The sequence below is a fragment of the Dryobates pubescens genome, chromosome 30 (genome assembly GCF_014839835.1).
Source record: "Dryobates pubescens isolate bDryPub1 chromosome 30, bDryPub1.pri, whole genome shotgun sequence".
Classification (NCBI taxonomy): Eukaryota; Metazoa; Chordata; class Aves; order Piciformes; family Picidae; genus Dryobates; species Dryobates pubescens.
This window is the reverse complement of record NC_071641.1, coordinates 340395-365384: the sequence shown is the minus strand read 5'-3', so window position 1 is coordinate 365384 and position 24990 is coordinate 340395. Positions and strand designations below refer to the sequence as shown.

The following is a 24990-nucleotide window of genomic DNA, read 5'->3' as shown; positions in this document are numbered from 1 at the left end:
TTCCAATGGCCAATCACTCTTTCTGTGAGGAACTTCTTCCTAACATCCAGCCTAAACCTCCCTTGGTGCAGCTTGAGACTGTGTCCTCTTGTTCTGGATACTTTAAATATTTTCCATTACACACTCCTCTGTAGTCCTATCATTCAGGCTGTCACTGATTGAATTGTTATAAGTGATCAGTTGTGCTTATGGCATGGCAAGATTGCATTATTACCCATAGTGGAATAGCTGCACAACCTACTATAAATTTACCAAACCATCCAAGTCCCCTTAGGTATGCTACTTCAAAAAAAAAACAACTCAAATTAATTTCTTAATTAGAGCATTTAAAACCATCTCAAGTAATGCTTTCCAATGACACTCCATACTATATGAGCTAAATATAAGGAGCATACTAAGGTAAACTAAAGAATCAATTTTCACTTCCACCTCAAGCACTACATACTTGCATTAAGGCTGACAGCCTCACCAGACAGCCTAAGTGGTTTGCTGAATGTTTGCTCAAAGAAGCCATCCAGAAACCAGCTGAGCATTATAGAATATACAAAAAATCAGTACGTTATTTTTTCACATAGAGGACCTGATTCTGTCTTCTCTGCACTTGTACAGTTAGAAGAAAGCAGAGTACTGGACATGTTCCTACCACACAGGTCATGTGAGAGCACCTGGCTACCTGATATGCCATGAAACTTGACATTAAGCTCTCATACTCTACAAAGGCTGCTATACTCAGATCCCTGTAAATCAAGTATGATTTAAGAACTCCATGACACCTAAAAAATGATAAAGTGAAGTACAGAAGCAACATACTCAGTAGATCAAGGTTCCAAGGCACAGTACAAAGCAGTTCACAGACAGAGGAAACAAAGACATGTGCCTGGAGTTTCAGTTGCCTTCATCTAGGGGTGAAAAGAAAGTAATCTCTACCCATGAGCAGAGGCAAGACAATCCCAATAAACTGGATGTGAAGTCTTATTGCTCAAATATGTCCTTTCATGAAGGGTAAAGTGGTAGCTATGCCATAAAAGCACAGGTAACACTGGCTGAAACTCCAGTATGTTCCACACAAGAGGGGCAGAACTTCTCTGTGTTGTAGTGGATTCAGTGAATAGATAGGCTTGGGGATTTTAAATCTTTGTGATTAGAGATAGGCTTTGAAACTACATTGGAAGTGTAAAAGCTAGGAATTTGCCAGAAACATTAGCGCTCTGAAAGCCATATATTTACTACTGACGAGTGATAGTAAATTACCAGCATAAATGCCATCATAAAAGTCTAACTACATATTTACTTCATGTCATCAGATGCACCTTAGCAGTATTAAAATACAATCTGCTGCACACTCTGTTCTTAATTCTATCCCTTAGTTTATATAAACTCATGTAAAACTTCCCTTTACATAAGTTGGATTAAAAGGAGCAATGACACAGTGTGAATCACTTCACTGATACTTGTATGCTAGTACTTAGGGCTGGCCTAGATTGAAAGAGCCTTTTCATTCTGCTGATTTTGAAGTCCATATGTACACACAGAGGTGAACTGCAAAAAAGACCCCCCTAGAATCAACTTCTAAAAAATGTTAATTCTAGCCCCAAATTAAAGCTAGATGAAGTCCAGACAAAATGCAACTTGGAACTATGAAAGAGTGCAACTCAGATAATACTTTCTGTCATTCTGCAGGAATGACAGAGTAACATCAAACTACTTTCAAGGTTTTCCCTTTTAGGCAGCAGCTAGAGCTGTAAAGGCTCAAAGAAGCTGCTGTTAGGTTATAACAACAGTAGAGCTAATCATTGCTTTTGAAAACATCCATGCAAAACAGCCTGTTCATTCAAGCATAAATAAAACAAGAACACACTGTAATAACAATAAAATAAAATTAATGATTCAACTACAAAAGGACTGTGAAAGTTGATCTAGTCACAAACACTACAACAAATTCTAACCAAACCTGCTGAAGGAAACATTTCCAAGGTCAAATAAAGGATCCTCCACTGTGTAATACAACCTACTGTGAAAACTACAAGAAGTGATCCTGGAGCAGAGCTTTCTTTAGTTCCAATATCACAAACATTATTCATAGTTTCCTACAGCAGTGACATGATTTACATGTGTATTGGTATTGGCGACGTTAGTGCTACCTCTTAGTGTGTATTCATTCATTTTTGAAGAAAATAGTCTGCAAGTGAAATACTTAGAGCTTCTATCAACAGAAAAGAAAACGTGGTGGACAATTCTGAGCTGTGTTCAACCACAATTAAATATAGCCTTCAAGCTCATATAGAGCACAAAAGGCCACGCATGCTGGTAGCATGGCAGTTGTACCATTTGTACCTATTGTACCAAGTGGATTAAATAAAACCAAACCTGGTCTGTGTGAACTTTTAAAGCTTATCTCCTCAGTTGTTGTTAAAGATGCTGGCATTACTTCTACAGCACCAATGGGACTGAAAACTACCTTATTCAGAAATCTAAGGCCTCCAAACCTAGGGTCAGGAAGGTAAGCCTCAGCAAGCTTTAGGAGACAATTAAACACAACAATGCCCGACTGGAATTAATTAAAAAATGAATTATTAAATACTAGAGAACTCTAAATATGAATGTGATATCCTCTCCCCACCTTACATGACAAAAGTGATACTCTGCTTACTGTAGAGGCTGTGAATCTGGGACCAGGGACCTCACTGGAAAGCTGCTGCAAAAGCTGAAGTGGCCTATAGGGCAGACTTGGAGCTGGATTACACAGGCATTACTGCAGGGTAAATAATGAGTGAGTTCAGAACACATCTTACCAGAGGTGGATTTGTGTTCTATCAAAATATCACAGTTACAAGCACCTCTTTATTACACCGGATGTGAAAATATTACTTGTTTGTCCCTGCACTCAGAACCCTCACAGTTAAAAAAATACAACAACAAAACCCACCCCCGCACACAAACACCACCCCCCACCCTCCCAAAAAAAACCCAAAACCCAACCAAACAATCAAAACCAAATAGGCAAGGCCAACCATTCAGGACACTGCAAAATTTGGATCTGCCAGTTGTCCTTCATGTGAGACTCTACATAGAAACCCTTTCCCACCCCCCCTCTAAGAGAGGATTAACAGTTCAGATACAGCAGTGGTACTGCTGCATACCAAAAAGGGGTTTTGAAGAGTGCATCCTGAGACTGTCTGATGACGCTTTTTATCTCTTCTGTTTGAAAGTTAAATGTACACGTGACATGGCCATGGAAACTCCCATTTACAAACCCTAGATACATCTTTCAGAATGTTCCAATAAATACAGCTTAATAATAAACTTCTGTAATAAGTAAGAAAACATAAGGTGTAGTCAAGGGAGGCTGTATGTGTACTCTCAGTATGTTTGCAAATGACACCAAGTTAGGAAGGACTGTTGATATGCTTGATGGTAGGAAGGCTCTACAGATGGACCTGGGCAAGCTGGTTAGATGGGCCAAGGCCAACGGTATGAGGTTAAACAAAGCCATTTGCTGGGTCCAACAACTGGGTCACAACAACCTCATGCAATGCTACAGGCTTGGGGACAAACGGCTGGAAAGATGCCTGGTGGAAAAGGAACTGGAGGTGTTGGTCAACAGCCAGCTGAATATGAGCCAGCAGTGTGCCCAGGTGGCCAAGAAGGCCAGCAGCATCCTGACTTGTATCAGAAATAGCATGGCAAGCAGGTGTGAGGAAGTGATTATCCTCTTGTACTCAGCACAGGCGAGTTCACGCCTCAAATATCAGGTTTAGTTCTGGGCCCCTTAGTACAAGAAGGACATTGAGGTGCTGGAGCAAGCCCAAAGAAGGGCTGTGTAGCTGGTGGTGAGGTCTAGAGATCAACTCTTATAAGAAGCTGCTGAAGGAACTCTTTATTCTGGAGAAAAGGAAGCTCAGGGAAGACCTTATCAGTCTCTACAGCTGCCTGAAAGGAGGTTGCAGTGAGGAGGAGGTTGGTCTTTTCTCCCAAGTAATGTGTGATAGGAAAAGAGGAAACAGCCTCAAATAGTGCCAGGGGAGTTTAGATTCTTCACTGGAAGGGTTGTCAAGCATTGGAACAGGCTGCCCAGGGAAAAGGAGGAGTCTCCATCCCTGGAGGTATTTCAGAGACATAGATGTGATGATGAGAGACATAATTTTGTGGTGACCTGGCAATGCTGGGTTAACAGTTGGACTTTATGCTCTCCAAGGTCTCTGCCAGTCAAAGTGGTTCTAAGATTCTAAGATGAGGACAATTTTTTTTTAGCAGGGCCTGTTGCAGTAGGACAAGGGTTGACATTTTTAAACTACAAGAGGGCAGATTTAGACGAGGTATAAGGAAGACATTTTTTATGATGAGGGTAGTAAAATACTGGCACAGGTTGCCCAGAGAGGCGGTAGATACCCTGTCCCTGGAAATACTCCATATCAGGTTGGACAGGGCTTTCAACAACCTGCTGTAGTTAAAGATGTCCCTGGTCACTGCAGGGGAGTTGGGCTAGATGACCAATTTATTCTACAGTTTGATGATTCTATGACATCTTAGTTTGTGTGATCCACTGCCTTCATACAAGCTTGTTAGATCACAGAAAAAATATCCTTTAAAGCCCTTGAGTGAGATTGTATAGCTCAAGCCATCAACAGAAAATACCAGAATGAAACATATTTGAATAATAACCTCAGATTGCCCCCTTTGTTTGTTCAGATTATGATATAGTCTTTAACTGCATGATTACACACTATTTTTTCCCACAGAAATTCTGACTCATTCAGGATACATAATGAATAGTGCATACATAATGAACTATTTTTCTTGTAACAGCTATTCACTATTGTTCAGTCTGTAGTCCCAGGACTTATTTGCTACACATTATTCCTATTCTGCTCTGAAGACAAAATTATGAATTTCACCATGGGGTTTTCCATGCACCTCATGGGTTTTCCAGGCTACTACAGTGCCTGGCTGTTCCACAAACATTCATTAGTTTATTTTGAAAACACCTCTGTGAGGGGAGGCAATAATCCTGCTTCCATTGTACACATGGATAACTAAGGCACAGAGAAGTTAAAAAACAGTTTGAATACCTATCTAGAGAGGTTAACATCTCTTTTATCAAAGTGTTTAACACTGTGCTTTGTATTTTTTAAGTCCTACCCTCACTGAAGTCAGCTGCAGCTGCTGACTCATTTTTCCTGAAGCCCTAATACCATGGTACCATTCTTTACCAGCAAATAAAGAAGGAGAATTTGGTATACCGTGGTTGTAAGTGGCTTTGGAAGATGGCCTTTCTCTGACTGTCACACCAAAACATGGCCACTTCTGCCCTGTTCCTTGAACTTGTTCCTGTTCCACCCCTTCATCTACTCCCCAGTCAAAAGTCCTGTTCTTCATTTCTAAGACTGTACTTTCAGTCCTGGTCCCTGCACAGTAAGTCCTAGTTTCATTCCTTTACTCCTAGCCTCTGTGGTTCAAATAACCCAATTCCTATTAACATTCTTGTACTTTCTGTCTCTTCTTTGTAGAAAGGTCTCAGGTTTGCTCTTTAGAGGTTCCAAATTCTCATTCATCCAGTTCATCTAATCTGAGTGAACCCACCCCTCAACTTTTTTTCTCTGTTTTAACTTCCCTGAGCACCATGCCTGAATCTGGATTACCTCTGTTGCTCCTTCATCTTCCTTTCTTGCTCTCATTCAGGGTAATTTTGCTCACTTCTGCCTTCCCATTTAATCTAATCCTCCCAAGCATTTCCAGCTTCTAAGTCTTTCCTGTTCTTCCACCCTCAAGCAACCACTGCCTCAGTCTCTATGAGCACCTTCTGGGCCAGTTTTCTTCCCTGGTCTCTGCAGTCCATGTCTCTCAAGTCCCGACATCCTTGTGGATGTTTGTTGCTCTGCATTTCTCCAGTGTTTTGATAAGTGTCTTCTGCTTTCCAGCTGTCGATGCAAACTGTAAGAGCACGGGAAGCAAAGGACAGCGTCACTGCTCTCACTGGAGGAGCCCAGCAGCCGAAGTGCAGTATCTGTAGGGGGAGCACTGCACAACTACTATGTGGAGCTTCAGGAAATTCAGCTGCTAAAATCAGAGGCTGCTCTACCTAGTCTGTGAAAAGCAGAGGTTTTTCAAAGACTTCTAATTTTCTGAATTTAGATATATTTTCACAGAACTGTCCTGTTCATGGCACAAAGGCCATCCATCTACTACAGGTTTAATCCCTAGGTAATGCTAATACAAATTTTATAAAAAGGTCATCAGAATTTTTAGCACAGGTTAAACATCCTCTCTTGGCCTGCATTTACAGAAATATGGCTGCAAGTTTGAAGGAACTACAAGTTAAGCTGTGGTAGTAGACTCAGCTACAAGAATAAGAAAAAATAATGCAAGATGCATTTGAAAATAACAGACAATGCTGAAAATGAGAGCTGCTAATTGGGTTTATGATGTCACATTCACTTTAAATCAAATCTTACTGGATATTTTTTGTTTTGAAAAAGTAACCCCCCAAATACATGCATTTGTTTTATTTACATTTGTAAGTTTTCTAAACGGTCTTGATTCATTCAGAGAAATGGCAATGCTTGCAAAAAACACTGGAGGGAAAAAAAAACCACAGAAAAAATATCTTAAAATACATCAATTGTTGTGATATTGTTAATGCTCAGTCCTTTCCCTGGATTTGTGGCTCCAGTATATAGCTCCATAGGAGATACAACCCATTTTTCTGAATACAAAATGTCTCAATATTAATTCCCTCAGCTCAGAAACAAGAGAAATATTTTGTTATTTGCATGAAAATTCCATTATTGCTTATGGTCACACTGCAGCATTGCCTCAATTCTGAACTAAGTGTGCTGCAGAATTGATCAGTTGGCTATGCACTGTTACCTTTGCATGGGTTGCCCTTACAGTTACTACAGCTTAGACATCAAACACACTTTCAGAATACGAAAATCTACCATATTTTAAAATTTGATGCAGTTAATAATTGATATTTACCTCAAATTGATATTTACCTGATTAACTTCAATGACATCAACATAATCACCTTGAGAACTACTTTATTTACAACAAAAATACCTTCAAACTCCCAAACTAAGTATTTGTAATATAAATGCACTAACTAAACTCATGTACACAACTAGGGAGCTAAATGTGTTGTACACGTTTGCACACTTAACTAGAAAGATTAATGCTTTAACCTTTGCTTGCTTGTTTATATGTTCCCCTTAAAATAAGCTTCTGATACATAAGTGCCACCTGTAGGAAGTACTGAAATATGCTCAAGCACAGACTTGTGCCAAATCAGGCACTGTGCTGCATATCTTACATGCCCAATATAGGTGCCTACTTCAGAAATTCAACTATATTGTAGGAAGCAATGATCTTGTGTGATAGTGGTTTAGTTGATAAAGATTAGTTTGTAAAGCCAAACTGATGGGAAAATTTTGTTTTCCAGTGAAGCCTGTTCTAAAGGGAATTAAAACTAAGCTCACTATACTTTCCCGTTGGCTTGTCTGTATGACACTATTCCACAGAAATCAAGCAGTCCTTAACTACAGTATGTTAAGCCAAACAGAGTACAGCGTTGATGAACATGGAATAGTTCACTACAATTACTTGTGGCAGCCAAACACAAAAGCCTGCCTAATTCATCAAATTTCATTTCTTGTAGTATTAATAAAAATAAATCTGTATGAAAAAGCATTTTAACAAAACAACAGTGTAGCCTCCATTACTATAAACATTGTTCAGTTTCTCTAGGCAATGAGTTAGGTGTGAGTGGATGGAAATGCATATTATATTGTGATTCAAACATCCAAAAATTCAAAGAATTTCCAATGCAGCTATAGAACAAATTACTGAAAAGTCTTTCCAATGCCTTGTCAATCTCCTGAATATTTCAAGAATAATAAAGAGCTCACAAAACCCCCAGCATTTAAAATATTTGTCTGCCTAGGTCAAAAAAGTGAAGCATTTCACCACAACTAATTTGTAGAAAAATAACTGAGAAAGCAGGACTGGCTCTTTCTGTAACCATCAATCACCTATAACAGTTGTGCTCCAAAATACTCTCACAATAAAGAAATAGTTGCATTAATTCAGCTGTACCATTCACTGACACAGTATCTCCATTCCTCACTATATTTACCAGGTAACATACGTTCCACGCCCAAAGCATATTTTGCATCAAAACCCGAGGAGTCAAATGAGAAGAGAATAATCTGGTATATGAAAAGAAATCGCATGCCAGTCCACAAGTAAGCATTTTTCCATTGTTCAACTACCAGTTTCTCCTGTTCGGTTTTATTGCTCATATCTGCACACAAACGATGTGATGCTCTTCCACCACTTGTCAGCTTGCAGTGCTGTTTCAAGCACATAAATTTATTTTGGCTGTCCCCCATCACCACCTCACATTGATCTGGTTGCTTCGACCCAGATAATCTTTAACATCTGCACCTGCTGCTCTACCACTAAACTTCATCTGTTCGGCGGGCTGGCTATGCCCGCCGCGGGAAGGACCTGCCGCTGCCTCCATGGCACTGCGGTGTCTCTCGGCTCTGCGGCCGCCCGGCCCGGCTCTGCCCGGCTCGGCCCAACACACCGGGACCCCTGCCAGAGCGGTGCTGTCCGCGGTGCTGAACGGCGGTGCCGCCGTCGCCGCATCTTTCGCTCCGTCTCCCCCCGAGCCCCATCTTGCGAGCCCCAGTGTCGGTCCACTCCTTGCCTTATGGCTTGCACAAAGCAACTGGCAACAAGTTTTGTGGCGAGCCCACGCCAGCCAGCAGATTCCCCTGCTTGTTGTAGGCACAAGGGCTGCCCCACAATACAAAGGAGTTCGGAGATCGCGGGAAACAAAAACCCACCAGGGCCACTACCCCGTCTCTAGACCCGGACTCTGCAGTGCCTGCTCTAGTTCTCCTCATTGCCTCTCCCAGAACAAACCCCGGCGTCCATTCCTGGCAGGGGCAGGGCAGTGCAGCAGGCTCGCCCGGAGGTAAACGCGCTGCAACGCGAGGGATGGCTCAGAGAGCGGCGGCTTTCCCTTTCTTCTCTCCAGCAAGGTGCAACCTTGTCTTTTTTCTTTTGTTCTCAATGGCAGGAGGTTGGCGGCGGCGGCGGCGGCAAAGCTGGGGAACACTTGCACCTACAACTACATGGGGGATAACAAAGGACCATACGCCGCGGGGATTAATTTGCATTAGCATCCATGAGGGCAGCAGTAGTATCTTGCGTCTGCAGGGATTAGCCGTGAGCAGCTCGGACTTACCGTCCCTATCGCAAAGCTGGATCGCCTCCAGGCTGAGGTTCTTGATCACCTCCTCGCAGGGGCTAGTGGGGCTGCTCATGGTGTGCGCCAAGCGCGGAGCCTCCATCGCGCCCCTCGCCGCTCCGTGCTGTCGCGCCGCCCGGGGCTGGGGGGCTCCGCGGCAGGCGGGCAGACGCTGCAGAGCCGCGCGGCAGCGCTTCCCGGCGCCGCCCGGCTCTGTTGAGGCTCGGCGGAGGCGGGCGGGAGCGGATTTGTCACTGCGGTGAGGCGGGGAGGGGGCAGCAGAGAGGCACGCTCAAGGCACCCCAGGCGCCGCGTTTAAAGGGGCCGCCGCCGCGTCAAAACGCTGCCCTCCCCCACCCCTCCTTATGTAACGGCGGCAGCACCGAGCGGCCCCACGGGCCGCCGACCTCGCCGTGCCCGCCACCGACAGCCTCCTGGCCCGTCCCTTCCCGTCGCCCCTCAGAGCCGCAACCCCCCGGCCGCGCGGCGACCGTTGGAGGCTGGAGGCATCTCCAGCGCGCGCGGCGGCCGGGCCCGGCGCCCCTCGAGGCACAACGCCTCCCTTCCAGGCGCGTCCCACCCGGCGCTTCGGTTCCCAGGCCATTCCATCACCAGCGCAAGAGCCCCAAAGACCCGCGGCAGTGCGTTTCCTTTCCTAGGCACAGCGTGTCTGCTGTCCGCACATCACACCCCGCCTTAGACCAGGGCTGCGTGCCTTCGTCGGATCCTTAGGTTATGCCAGCCCTTGTAAAATTGGCAACACATAAAAAGCTGTCAGAAGGTTACAGATGGCAGGACAGGGTACCGGATGATGGGTCATTGCTGGGAGGCTGTCCCGCCCGCTTCCTTCTGGCGGAAGAGAAATAGCCTGCAGCGTACCACTGCTGTTTCTAACAAGTTTTTGCGAGCACGAGATTTTTTGCTTGCCTAGTCTGGGAGAAACAATTCTATCTCAGCAGTTTCAGGAACAAGGACGGTGCCAGAACAGAAGAATAATTAAATAAAGGTTATCAGAATAAAGTAGAACTTGTGAGGCATTGCCCCCTTAGTGGGCATGACAGCTCTGCTCTTTCCTTACCAGGGGTCTGCAGGATGGGCAAAGGAGCAGCTTCTGGGCCTCAGGAGCTGTGTGAGGACAGCATGTTCAACAGGTTACAGAGTGATGTTGGTATCAGGGTCTCATTGTCACCAGATAAAGTGGGTTTAGACCGTTTCCTACCACACAATAAGCACTCCTGACACCTCTTTGTGGTTTCACTGAACCAAAATTGGCACCATTTAGCCAACGATTTTGAGACACTGGATACTTTGAGAAACACCAGGTCCTTGCACACAGGCCTTCAACAGGCTTGAGGATATAAGTGTTTCTTGGTCAGCATTGCATGCTAGCAAGTCCAAAGAGTCTCTAAAGCTACTATTTCCCTTTTTGGAGTCCCAAAGCCACCCAGTCTGTTCCTGGTCATTACTGATCCAATGTGACAGCAAGCTCCACACACAGCCAGATGCTTGTCACTCAGGGATGGTTTTCCACTGAACTTTGGGATTATTCTATTTTTTTTTTTCTATGATGTTTTCTAGGGACACAAAGGCACCACCAAGTGATGCTGCCCAGAAGAAAAGAATAGATTTTAGGAGCCCTAACTCCTATGATACCTTCAAAATTCTGTAGTGCAGCACAGCAAGTGTAAGACTGAGCACCCTTCCTGCAGCTTCTACTCTTCACCCCCCTCCCTTCCTTGCTCATCTTCTATTTTTTCCTCCTCTTTGTCTCTCTGCTGTTTTTCCACCTTGAAGAAAAATGTATTCAGAGGGGTCAGGCAGAGGAGAAATAGAGTGAGTGGGAAGGAACCCTAAAGAAACAGAAAATGAAAAGGCCACTATGACAGGGATGGAGAGCATGAGTCAATGGGGAGGTGGGAAGAGAGAAGAATATATGAATGAATGCACAGACAGAACGAAATGTTGAATCTGAGAGGGGAGAAATTAACGTGGGTGAGACTGCATTCATCAGGTTTTAATTTTGGCTCCGACAAGCATTCATTCCTTGCACAGAAGGAAAACCTTTCTTTTTGATTTTGCAACTGTTTTTAGCACACAGTCATCTCCTACGTAAGGCTGGGAATGTTTTTTTTCACTGAAGACAGTGTATTTAGTCTCTCAGCCTTATGTTCCACATTCATTCCTTTCCACAATGTGGCAGACGCTTCAGCAGCTCACACAATCTTGTTACTTCTTTGCTACAATATTGTATAAAGTCCCTTTGAAACAGATCCTGTTAAATACTGAGAGAATTCCCATATTATTCTTCATGCCTCTATTTCATGCACCTTTCTCTACCCTGCTTTTTATTCTCTGCAGCTGAAATCAGGTTTTTAAGAACGGATGGATTTTGCATAGCTCTTTGAAAACAGACAGCTTTGAGGGTGTTCCCATTCCTCTAAGGCTTCTCATTTCTCAGCTGCCTTATAGCAATAACCCCTGGCTGAGCTCTATTTATCTCCCCACCATTAAACTTTTTTTTTTATTTTAAATGAAAAAGATGGTTAAGACTACAAATACCAGCAAACTTTAGTGGAAGAGTAGAGTAGAAAAACCTTTTCTACAGCTCTGCTTTTTCTGAAGCATGAAACAAGCTGGACCTGTCTGAGACAGCATTTTGCAGAGTCACACTTCAGACTTCCTTCAGCCAATTGCTACTCCCACCACCTGGGCTAGAGCACAACGTTTTTTAAAGCTCAAATTACTCTCAGATACATTCACTTGGTGATGAATTTAGTCTTAGTTATTTCAGTCTGAATGCACACGATGCTCTCTTGGTGTTTTTCATACCTGAAAGAACTGTGCACTGCATGCCTTAACAAGGAGTAGCACTGTCTGAGGCACAGGCTATGTTTATGCTAAAGGATGACAGAGTCTCAGCACATAATCAGAAGCTCTATTCTGTGAAAGATTATCCCTGACAGTGTTTAGCAAAAAATGCCACGTATCACAAATATGGGTCAACATTATGTAATGAAAAGTCTGCCAATGGCTGCACATTACAGGCGACAGTGTCACGTGTTTAGAACTGCAAAAGCTTGCACAGAATTTGCCACAACAGCAGCCTTTGGCACTTTTAACATTTAGATAACTATGATATTACCAATTTCTGTAGCTCAACAAGATTGTGCCTGTTATTCCTGCAGCCTCACATGAGGATAGAGAAGCAGAATTTTTAAGCATGATATGTGCACCAGGAAGTGCAGGCTGTGACACACACCTCTTGCCTGGCTAGGTTTAACAGTCTCAGCCCTTGTGCTTAGCTTGGCTTTCAGAGTCCCCCAGGTAGGTCACCAGGATCTTATTGCAGGGCTGATGCTCTACAACAGACAGGGAGAAAGGCTGCCAGCTGGATGGAGAGACGTGTGTCTTTTTCCCTAAAAGGTGCAACCTCATTGAAGCCATAAAAGCTATAAACAAAAGTGAAAGGAAATGGTGCTCTGTGCTCCTCCCCATAAACCCACAGACCATTACAAAGTTCTGTCCTGCCTGTGCTGCTCTCCATTTTGGGAAGACTGCTCTTCAGCAGCAGCAGCACAGTACAGCACAGACCTAAAAGGCAACCCAATCCATCCTGTTTGAAAACACTTTTGTCTTTCACAGTGGCAGGTTTTTATTTGCAAGTTACAAAGGAAACCTCCTTTCTCAGACTTCAGCAAAGCTCAGGGTTCCAGCTTTGCCTTCCCACTTGGGAGTGAAAAAAGATCTGTGTTATTGCTCAGTGGACTGTGCAAGCAGAAGGCAAAAAGGCTACAGACAGTTTTCAGAAAAGAAAAATGAAGGAGGAAATAGGATTTTTTTCCCCTTTTATTTTTATTTTCTTTCTATTGGTATGTCATTTTTGAGAAGAAAAGCAAAATATTAGAAGACACAAAGAAGTGTTAAAATCACTATCCAGAGTTTGGGGTCAGTTCTAAAAGGAGTATTGACTTGTCTTAGTGACTAACTCCTGCAGTTTCATTGAAAAAAATTCTTCACAATTTCACAGTCATTCTTTGTCTTTAGTGGACACATCACACACTTCAAGTGTGTGAAGGTAAATACTTGCAAAGGTGGTGTGTAAGGCATTCTTAAAAAACCCATGGGACTGCAATAATATCCACACACTGGTGACAGAAAAACAAAGGAAAAAAAGAGAAGTATTTAAGACCCTAAGTAAAAGCAGTGACTATGAAAAGTTAATGTGCAGTGTGCCACAGCTTCCTTTTCTACACAGAGACACACAGCAATGCATGGCAATTTAGAGCACTAGGTATGGTACCTCACTGGGAATCTCTTTGTTTTTTCTCAGATAGCAAAGCTAGATCCTCCTCAAATGCTCAGACAAGGACAATGATATCATATCTCCCTTTTTCCTCCAGGAAAATTCAAGGCAAAACACCACTGTTTATTCTTAGCTCTGGGGTGAGTCTCTGTCCCTCTTTTTTCTGCTCTCAGCAAAGGTGATAACCACAACCAGGCACCCTGACACTAAATCAAGCAGTGAGGCTGCAGCTGTCTTGGAAAAGGGTCTGTTTGCTGTCTTCTGTTTTGTTGCTGCTTGGGATGCTGGGAAGCCCTCATCTGGGAACTCTCCAGTGTGATGTATGCAGTTGCTCATGTCTCAGTGTTCCTTCCTCACTGTTTGGAAGACTTCATTTCAGCAGTTGCAATCAGTTCATGCATTCAGGCTTTTCTTGCAAGGCCATAAAGCACACTGGATCATCAAAGAGACAGTTCTGAAGTAATCTTATAACTTCTGGTGCCAGGGGATTTAGTAGTGATATTGCAGGCCTTTTGTACAGTGTAATGTGAAAATGGCTTCTATATGGGAAAGCTTGTCTACAACTCAGATGAAAAGACAATTAGTCTGTGAAAAAGGCAACCAAGAGGATATGTGATAAAGATTTACTGAAGCATGAGTAGCATAACAGGGTAACCAAAATCTGACTGCCAGGACATCCAGTACAAAAACTAATGGGTCTCAAGTTGCACTTAGTAGCAACCCATTTCAAAACAAACAGAAGGAGCTGGTACTTCATACCATTTATGTTAGAGTTGTAAGGCCAAAGGACAGTGCAGATGCCAAAAGATTTCATTGGTTCAAGGACAAACTGGAAAATTCTCAGAAATCCTTTAGACATACTAAACCCACAAGTGATTTAGAGTCCCTAGGCTGAAATATTAGAGTCCAAGGGACAGATATTAAAGGATGTTATATGTCCTGCTCTTCATCTTCTGTAAACATCTATTTTCAGCCACTGCTAAAGAGATTATACTGGCCCAGGTAGGTATTTGGTCTGACCCAGTACAATCAAAGAAATGCTCTTTTGTCTAAGCCTTCATTCTTTATCACCCACCACCACCATGCTGTCCTCATTCACCGTAGACACTTCAAAGTATGGAGCCCTCCAACTGTATCACCTGGGAGTGAAACTCCCAACCTACTGAGCAATGTAAACAAAAGGAAATGTTCCTCACAGATAAACAGAAAGATATCAAGCAAATAATCATTTTATTAGTGCTATTTATGCTGCTACTCTCTGAATTTCAGTTTTCTGATCAGCTTTATAAAACCTGAATAAGCATTTCATAAAACCAAATCCTTTCATGGACAAAAATAATTTATCTGTACCTTCATAACACTTACTGGTTGCTTAATGGGCACAAAGTACTGTTAGTGCTTGTCATTATCATTTATTAATCTGCTTTTCTTTCAAGTTTAGCCTCACTTTATTAGATCCACAATATCCCTAAAGAACAAACTAGAACCTTCTGTATTTCTCTCAGCTGTGCTCTTAATCATTCTTCCTACTTTACTAATAATTTTCACTTTTCATCAGTGATTTATACTCCAGATATTGGACCATATCTTGGCCTTTAAAGGATACCATGGGGCACTTATCCTTGATAATGCCGACTGCTATGCACATTTAATTTCTTTCTACAGCTCAGTGGCCAGCCTATGATACCTTGAAGTGAATTTTAGCTTTAGCTGACTTGTGTTGGTAATTCCCTTAAGATATTATGTGGCAGAGCAGCAGATGCCTTTGTGAAGCCTTGATGCTATTCTGTACTCTACCAATCATCTGGTTTTGTCTTAAGAAGTGGTGCAGAGAGAAACATTTTAATTTGACTAGCTTTAATTTGACTAGTTTACTGTAGTAGACCTGTGTCATATCATCTGGGTCTTATTCTGCTATTCACCTCCATATGGATAAATTTTTCCTTTCTGCTTTAATATTTATAGTATTTATTTCAATTTGGAGCCATGCCCATAAGACAATTGTTTCCATAGTTACTGTTAATTAATTTTTTAAAGACTTGTGACTTACTGACACTTTATTAGTCTCCTGATACTTCATCAATTATCTGTGGGGTTTTTTAGCAACTAGTTGTTCCATCAGTCCTACAAACACCCAAAGGAACACCTCAGATGCATTTGCTCAAGTGATATTTCATTATGTATTCCTTAGTAACTCTTTCCCAGCAGTTCACAATTACACCAACGATTTCTTAACCAAGGCATTATTCAAAGTTTAATCCCCTTCCTAATAAACTTAATGGCAAAAGTCCAATTAGTTTTTAGTGGGAATAAGAATTGGTTTAAAATTTATCTCCTTATTACAAATTAATTCAAATTAATATTTTTTTTAATCAAGATATTTTGTGTTATTGTGCCTTCAGGACTTACAATACAGTCTCTTTATATTATCTTTGACCTCTTGACAACTGTTCCAGTGTACTCTCACACTGTCCTTGTTTTTCTCATGTGCACTAAAATTGGAGTAAAAAAGAAGGTTTTGGTGGCCCTCCAGTTTTTTATTTCCAGTGCAGCTCATATTTTACTTTTACTTGGCTAAGTAGCCTATGGTGACCCATTCTCTCTTCAGCATTTCCCATTTTCCTTGGAACAAGACACATGTCTGCTGGCTTTCCATTACAGCTTCTTGAGTCTTTCCTACTGCCCTTGCCCTTTCCACAAAGGTTTTTCTTAAACTCTCTCAACTGATCCTGTGAATTAGATTTCTCTGATAATGCCACATCCCTTCATTGAATGATGTCAAAACTCTTCAAAGACAGCCAAGAAGAAGGCACAGTTCAGCAATATATAAAGATTATAAAGTCTAAGTGACTAGTTCCTCAATGTCATCTACTGATCTAGTCTTTTAAATACTACAGCACTTCAAGCTTTTTATTTAAGCACAGAAGATGATCATTCTAGATTAATATTGCTGCCTGCCAACTTTTGTACCATCAAGATCTGCTACAACTGAGCTGACATGGCAAGACAGGAAAGACAGCATTGTCTTATCCCCCACTGCTACCATGAACAGAGCTAATTAACTGCTAAGGATACAAAAGGAAAATTATGTGAAATGAGTGAGAGGAGGAACACCCAGACATTCCCTCTCTTTGGCTCAGATCCTCAATGTGTAGTGAGACCAGTCTTGAATTTCACTCAGTTGACTCACAGTCACTTACTACAAACTCTTACACTGTCTTTCAGATCCCTGATTACTTAACTATGTGATCCATAAGTAGAATTTCTGAAGGAGATACTTTAGAAACAGCAATTAAGAGCTGTGTTTTACACAGTTTGGCTCTGGCAGGAGTGTAATATCCACTTAACACCCATGTAGAGGCAGATTAGATAGAGTACACAAACAGCCCATAAAGTGACCCCAGGTTTTTAGTGCTGTTTGGTTAAAATCCACAAGCATTTTAATTAAACCATGCTCTGCTCTGAATGATGTCCCAGCATCTATTACAGAAGACACACCATCCAAGGTGTTGCCTGAAGCAAAACAGCCTGCCCCCCGCATCAGGACTTGTTCCCTTAAAAAAAAAAGAGTTGGGTAATTGTTATTGGTGATTCCCTCCTGAGGGGAACAGAGGGCCTCATATGTCGGCCAGATCCTTCCCACAGGGAAGTCTGCTGCCTCCCTGGGGCCTGGGTCAGAGATGTTACCAGAAGGCTGCGTAGTCTGGTACAGTCCTCTGATTACTATCCCCTGATAGTTATGCAGGTGGGTTTGAAACCAGAGGTCCAAAGGCAATCAAAAAAGACTTCAAGGCTCTGGGAAAACTAGTTGACGGGACAGGGGCACAGGAAGTTTTATCATCAATACCCTTAGTTGCAGGAAGCAATACTGAAGGGAACAGGGCAGCAGGTGTAATTAACAAGTGGCTCAGAGGCTGGTGCCACCAACAGAATTTTGGGGACTTTCTATGGCAGCAGGTCCACTAGCAACAGATGGAGTACATCTGTCCCAGAGGGGGAGAAAGATCCTTGCACATGAGAACAGCCTATCCCACAGAGGGAAAAGAGCTCTAGGAAGGGAGTTGGCTGGACTCATTGACAGGGCTTTAAACTAGATTTGAAGGGGGAAGGGGCTGAAACCAGTCCCCCCAGACAGGAGTCTGAAGGTGGTAAGCTGGAGTCAGGGGTAAAACCAGCAGCACAGATGAAGTGCATGTACACTAATGGGTAACAAACAAGAGGAGCTGGAAGCCTTATTACAGCAGGAAAGTTATGCTGTAGTTGGCATCACAGAAACGTGGTGGGATGACTCACATGACTGGAACACCGTAATTGATGGCTACAGGCGCTTCAGGAGAGACTGGCGAGGGAGAAGGGGTGGAGGGCTGGCCCTGTACATCAGGGAAGATCTAGATGCCATGGAACTAGAGATGAAGGAAGATCAAGTTGAGTGCCTGTGGGTGAGAATTAGAGGGGAGGCCAAGAAGGCTGACATCCTGGTTGGAGTCTGTTATAGACCACCCAACCAGGAGGAAGAGGTTGATGAATTATTTTATAGGCAGCTAGAGGCTGTCTCAGGATCACCAGATGTTGTTCTTATGGGTGATTTTAACCTGCCAGGTATCTGCTGGGAACTTAACACAGCAGAGAGGAGGCAGTCTAGAAGGTTCCTGGAGTGTGTGGAGGATAGCTTCTTATCCCAGCTGCTGGGTGAGCCTGGCAGGGGAAAGCTTTGCTTGACCTTCTTTTTACAAATACAGAAGGGCTGGTGGGAGATGTGGTGGCAGGAGGCTCTCTAGGGTCCAGTGACCATGAAATAATTGAGTTTTCAATATGCAGTCAAGCTAAGAGGGGCAGCAACAAAATCTCTACTCTGGACTTCTGGAAGGTGGACTTCAGGTTACTTAAGGAACTAACTCAGAAGGTACCTTGGGAAAGAGCCCTTAAAAACAAAGGGGTCCAGGAGGGCTGGACCTACTTCAAGAAAGAACTCTTGAAGGCACAGGAACAGGCTGTGCTGATGAGCTGCCAGAGTAGACATCTGTCCTGGATGGACAATGAACTTCTGAATGAATTAAGGGGGAAAAAAGAGGGTGTATCCTCTTTGGAAGGAAGGAGAGGCAACCCATGAAATGTTTAAAGATGTTGCTAGGTCATGCAGGAAAAAAATCAGAGGCAAAATCCCATTTAGAGCTTAGATTAGCCACTGCTGGCAAGGACAGCAAAAAATGCTTTTATAAATATATTAATGGCAAAAGGAGGGGCAAGGACAGCCTCCACTCTTTAGTGGACATGGAGGGGAATATTGTGACTAAAGATGAGGAAAAGGCAGAGGTACTTAATACCTTCTTTCTGGAATGAGAAACGAGAACAGCAAACAAGTATGGCAAAGCCTCTCCCCTAGACAAACACTGGTCCCTCACCTCCCTGTCTAAAGTTTCACGGGGCTTTGCAGGTTGCAAAGCTGAACAAGTAGTCTTTTATCCAGGTACAGCTGTTGCCTCATGACAGAGGTGTGACAGTGATTCCTGTGTGATGGATCACAAACCCTTGTCTATCACTTGTCTATCACTGCTTATCTGTGACCAGCTGAACTCACATCAAAAGTCCATCATCTATACAATCTTTTTCTCTAATTCTCTCTTTTTCTTCTGTGCCAACCGCTAACTTGACATCTTACAGGACCTTTTCTTACTAAATTTACTAGAACTATTTCTCTACTTTTTTCCCTTTTGGTACCAGTATTTTTTCTTCTTCTTCTTAATTCTGTCTGTTCTTATTGTGCTCCATTTTTAGTCATCTACCTCATCTACTCCCATCTATCTGAACTCGCAGCTTCTGATTAATATCTCTCCACATAAATTCAATTTAGCCACTGACAGTACTTTTTTAGGTTTGACCACATGACATCCTCCTGGTCAGTTCTGCGGCAGGGAGGGAGAACAAGGTAGAGAATAGCAAAAAAGGCTAAAAAAATAATTGCTTCCTGTTGAAGCAGTTGGTTTTATTTAGTGAAATTAAATTGTATGGTGTCTTGTCCTTGTGGTAACTATTTACAGTAGCTGTCTTTGTGGATTTTTATCAGTCTCATAATGTGAATTTGTGCACAAACTGACAGAAAAGTTTTACAACAGTGAAACCAGCAAAGCAATAAAAGTAAGAGTGTAAGGCGGAGCTTATTCAGAGTTTTGTACTTGAAATGTTAGTCATCTCGGTTAGTCTTGCTCTCTCGGCATGGACAATAGCTACACTGCTGTAACTTCATTTTAGAATAGTCACTACATTTAAAAATGTGTTTTACAGCTGCAGCTCCATCGAATTGATTCAGAGGTTGCACCAACCCAATTATGCACACATTTAGAGTAATACAGACAATATCATAGAAAAACTGAGCACAAAACTGCCTACCACTACCCAGCTCTGCCAGGAATGAATTAACCCTGGTATTAAGACAGTACTAGAACACGTGTATTTTTGGAGCACAGCCAAATGTTTTATGGTAAAAACTCTACAAATATTTCACTACATGTTACAGTCATAAGATTTATTCAAGCACAGTTATTCAGAAAAAGCAGATATGGCACAGAGTGAGCCTAAGGAGAGATGGAATATTGAAATTCTTTAGCATTGACCGAGGACTATTCACATTTACCAAACAGTGCAACAGAAATTAACACCACTGGCACTAAATTATATCCAAAATCTCCATTCTCTGCAGAGAGTTTGAAGCCTGAGCAAAAAAGCTGTGATCACTTTTTTATCATCTATCCTGTGGTTTTGTTCTTTCTTGAAGATGATTAATATGTCACTAAAAACTAGGGAGAGCAACTGAAGTATAAATCAAGCTAAATCTGAGGGTTAATGAGATTAGCAGCTATCAGACCCATATGCTATCTATAGCCTGACCACTGAGTCTTATGCCCTCAGGAGTTAATAACAGGCCTATCACAGACATCAAAAGTGCACTTGACTGGCCCCTACCTAGATTGCAAGCAGCCCTCCCCGCTTCTGGAACAGGAGCAGTGATGTCTGATAAAAACATGACAGCAACTAAGTCAGGGAAAAAACGCAGGGAGGCACTCCAAGATGTTTTCAAGGCTTCTTCCCATGCTTAGGAGGGATAAGGGATGCTTACTGACAAATAAGGCACACATTGGGAAGCCCAGCTGTGAAAGCAGAGGTTGTTCCTTTCAGCAGCTAGTTCAAAACTACTTTCTTAATTAAAATTTGCAAAAAATTATCTTAAAAAAAGTATGCACTGAACACAATGGCTAATGCAGGGAAACCCAGACTGCTTGGGCCTTGGTTTTATCTTGATGCACAGTGCTTCAGCATTTTAATCCATGTCATCTAGAGCTTAGGAGAGCAGTTCCTATCAGCAAGCATTATTAAATAGCAGACAGTCTGGGCAAAGACACTCACTCCCAATGTGCTGCTGTTTGATTGCAGAAGACAAATTCCTGGGAGGTGCCAGGAGTGTCAATATGAAGATAGGAGCAAGTGCTGGGATTAGATTACAGCTGGTTTGGGATTTTCAGCGCTGATTAAAATGAGTGCCTGACAGCACTGTCCAAATGGAAATACTATGCAAGCTTTATGCAAACTGTGAATTCTTGGAATAAAACCTCCTTCCTGTATGTTGCTGGAAAAAACACTTTATCAACAAATATTTTCAGATTGAAAGAGGTTATGCAAGTAGTTTTAGAGGGAATGTATGGTCTTATTCCTGTTTTCTCATTTTGGATTTCTCTACCCTCTCTAGGGATGGTGGTCTGGACTCCTTACACTGTCAAACTCTCACTGACCTTGACAGAAAATTGCTCATCTCAAAACACAGCTGATCAGGGAAGCCAGCTGCCTCCCCTTCAGCCAGTTGTTCCCAAACTGAGGCTGCAATCCTGTGTGTGCAGCTGCAAGGCAGGCAATTGAGAGCAGGGTCAGTTCTCCAGCTATTATGTGGTGGCTCCACATGCTGCTGGAACAAAAGCTTTGCTACAGCAATGATAGTGGGTATCTTCTTTCATTGCTTTTAAATTGTTTCTTCTTTTCCTCCCCCTCAACTAACCATGGAGTCTTATTACTGCTTGATCCATCTGAAACTTAAGGCAAAGTTTTCAGCACTGGACATGTTCCTGCAGAGAGAGTTTTGTATGAATTATAAAGTCAGGGCATTCAAATAATACATCAATTCCCTTCTCACAGGCTCTATTCATGAATGCTTATTCAGCTTGAAATGATGGCATGCTAAGAAGTCACTGAAGCTCTTAGGTTTCTCTGATCTCATGTCACAACTTCAAGAATAACCAGAAGGGAGAAGAAGAATGCTCAGAAAACCAAACAAAAAGCCAACCACAATCTGTCACCAGAAACATTTCTGTTGCTGCAACTGCTGTTAAATAGAGATCACACTTTGCGCAGATAAAGCACAACAGTATGTTCTGCTACATAGCTCATAACAAACTTTTGATTCAGTCCAACATTTTGGTTACCTAAAGATTGTTGCTCTGGTGTCCTTGTTTTGGAGAAGGAAGCAAACAGATAGAAAGCCCCTCTGCCTGCACCCGTCTAGAGACTGTAAAGGAGAAGAAGCAAACAACAAAGAGATAGCCAGCTCTCCCATCACGGGAGGACTGTTGGCTATTTCTGACAAAGAGAATGTCATTCTGGCAGAGACATATCTGAATAATTTTTTTTTTGCTGTCATGACATTTAGCCTTTACAAAGCACTCTTGTATTTCAAAGAAAACATTACCACGTGAACCCTACCTGTGCACTTCCAAAAAGGCTAAGCAACACATTTCTTACAGCCTTAAATTATGTCTTCCAGTCTTGCTGGAGATCAGAGGGGTTTGCACAGGAGAGCAACTAAGTACAAGTCACTTGTAATGTTCTACCTGCTAACTAAAGAGCAGACAAACACTGGCAGGCTAGGCTGGAGCTGCAGGCATACAATGCTTGCTATGCCTCATTTCAGAACTACAACATTGCTTTCCTTTCTCTTATGCCCTTTGCCACACACCAGCAAGCAGACAGGAGCATGGGAGCAGCTGACCGCTTCTGACGCCAAGGCGCTGTATGCGGTAGACTGTAACAGCCTGTGCTTGCCAGCACTTCTCAAAGGAAAGGAGAAGGCAGTGCTGCTCTCAAGCCTTGTATGAGGGTGGGGGAAGGAAGAAAAAAGGATGCCACTCTCTGTACTCTCTATCTTCTCGTGGTAGCTAAGCAGAGGAAACCAGATTTGGGGAAATTTATCAATATGAGACCATGACAGGTGGTCCCTTCCACACCACATAGCTGTTGCAGGAGTACTGTCAGAACCACAGTGCCAGCTCTTGATGCTGTGCTCACACTGTTTGGGAAAGTGGGCAGGACAGAAGCACAGGAGCCCCTCTGATGCTGTTTCTGCCCTTCCCAGGGCACAGCACAGTACCTAGGACAGCCAAAGAAGCACACACATGACTGCTCTTATGCTCACCCTCTTTGCTTACCAGTGGTTTCCGGGGGAAAACAGAAAAAAGAACAAGATGCAAATATAGGCTGACATTTCCAGAGATGACACAGTACTGCTGCAGGGATCAGCATGCATGTGCTGGGCATGGCTCCTCTCCACAAGAACAGCTCAGCAACACATAGAAAAACCATAACTCTTAGGGGTGAGGATTCTTCAGCTTGACATGCACATCCCAACTGAATAACTGGCATGTACACCTCCACTGAGTACTCCCTTTCCATGGTGCCCTAGTTCTGGATCTGCAGGACACCTTATGTCTCTCTGTGACTACCTGAAGGGAGACTGGAGCCAGAAGGCAGGCAGCCTCTTCTTGATGTCGAGCGACAGGTCTAGAGGAAATGGTTACAAGCCATAGCAGGGGAGGTTCAGGCTGGATATTAGGAAATACTTCCTCACTGAAAGGGTTATCAAACATTGGAATGGTTTGCCCAGGGCAGTGATTGAGCCACCATCCCTGAAGGTATTTAAGTGGCCTGTGGACCTGGCACTTAGGGACATGGTTTAGTGTTGACCCTTCAGTGCTGGTTTGAGGGTTGGACTAGATGATCTTGGAGGTCTCTTCCAACCAGATATATTTTGTGATTCTGTGATCTCTGAGTGACAGAGGACTGGTGGAGAGAATGGGCTCCACATATTTCCACTATTCAGAGGCAGTTTATCAATTGTTTGAGGACCTGTCCTGGTCAAATTTGATTCTGTTTTCAGAGCTGCATAATGACTGTTGATGACATCTGCCCATGACAGGCAGCAAGCATTGATGAGAAGTGTAAACAACCCTTTTCCAAATGTACAGCGGCATGTCTCCTTTCTGCTCCAGGCGACTGATAGAGATCCATTGATGGGAGCTGCTGTTTAATACGGTAAATTATTTTAGAGATTACAACCTTCTCTTATGTAACCTCCTTATGTAAGGACTAAGAAAGAAAACACGTGAAGAACAGGATTTGAACCACAGATCAGCAGAGGATCTGGAGCTCAACACAGGTATTGTCATCTTGAAAGTCTTTTCAGAATATCCAAAGCTAATGAAAATACTACAGAAATAAAATTCACTCTCTTTTATATATACACAAGGAAAAAAAAAAGAGTTGCACCTCACCACAGACCTGTGTGAGAAGCCACTACCTGGTACTTAGCTAACCAGATGTTCAGGGAACGAAATGGGAGGCAACTAAGCAAGAAGGTTTTAATCCTCAGTAAAATGAACAGTCAGCAAAATGCTCCAATGTCTGGAGTCTAGAGATTACAAATGGGTTACTTCTGGAATAGGTTCAGGGGGAAGAAAAACATGTTGTTCTTCCTAACAAGCTACCACGTGGTGACACACGCTGCCTGACATTTTGTGCACACTGATTTGTGAAACGATGCCGTGTTACTCCCTTCAGTCTCCTCCTGTAAGTGTACTGCTTTTTGCTCCTAGGGAAGAGTCAATCATTCATTAGTGCTTGTTCCTCATAAGCCAAGCTTGTAGAAGAGGAAGGCAGAGGGAATGACGTCAAACATTCAAAATCTTGATGACAGAAAGAGGTGAATTTAAAAGGAAAGATAGAAAAGAAAAGAAGAAAAAGTAGCAGAATGGATGGAAAACAAGAACCTTTTTCATCCTTTTCATTCATATTTATTCTCTGCTCTGCTCCTTTCTTTATCTTCCTTTGCTGTCATAGTGTAAGCTTTGTGTGATCAGATAAAATGGCAAAAAGCCAACATATGCAAGACCTGAACATACCAGAGAGATTAACAGTGTTCATGGGTGGAGGCTGTTTGTAGTGATGTGAGAATATCTCAACAAGTTTTACACCTATAGAAAAAAGGCCAAAATCAGTAAAGGGTCTGTCCTGTCTTCTGATTGTGAGCCACGGAGGGCTCATAAATTTACAAAACCCAGTAAGTGATGGAGGTTTTTCAGTGCTTTATAGGTAGATTTTAACCACTTCTTAAGAG

At 42.7% G+C, this 24990-nt stretch overlaps 1 protein-coding gene across 2 annotated transcripts in view; it reads right to left on the bottom strand.

Moving 5' to 3' along the window:
• Window positions 1-24990, bottom strand: part of PHYHIPL (phytanoyl-CoA 2-hydroxylase interacting protein like) — a 57646-nt gene that overhangs the window by 24497 nt on the left and 8159 nt on the right. Inside the window, exon 1 of one of the 2 annotated variants that reach the window (XM_009906091.2) lies at window positions 9254-9594. The exons of the other annotated variant lie outside the window; for it this stretch is intronic. Coding sequence (XP_009904393.1) covers window positions 9254-9359 — 106 coding nt within the window. The 5' untranslated portion in view covers window positions 9360-9594. Of the gene's footprint in view, window positions 1-9253; window positions 9595-24990 lie in introns of those variants that run through there. 2 annotated transcript variants of the gene reach the window in all.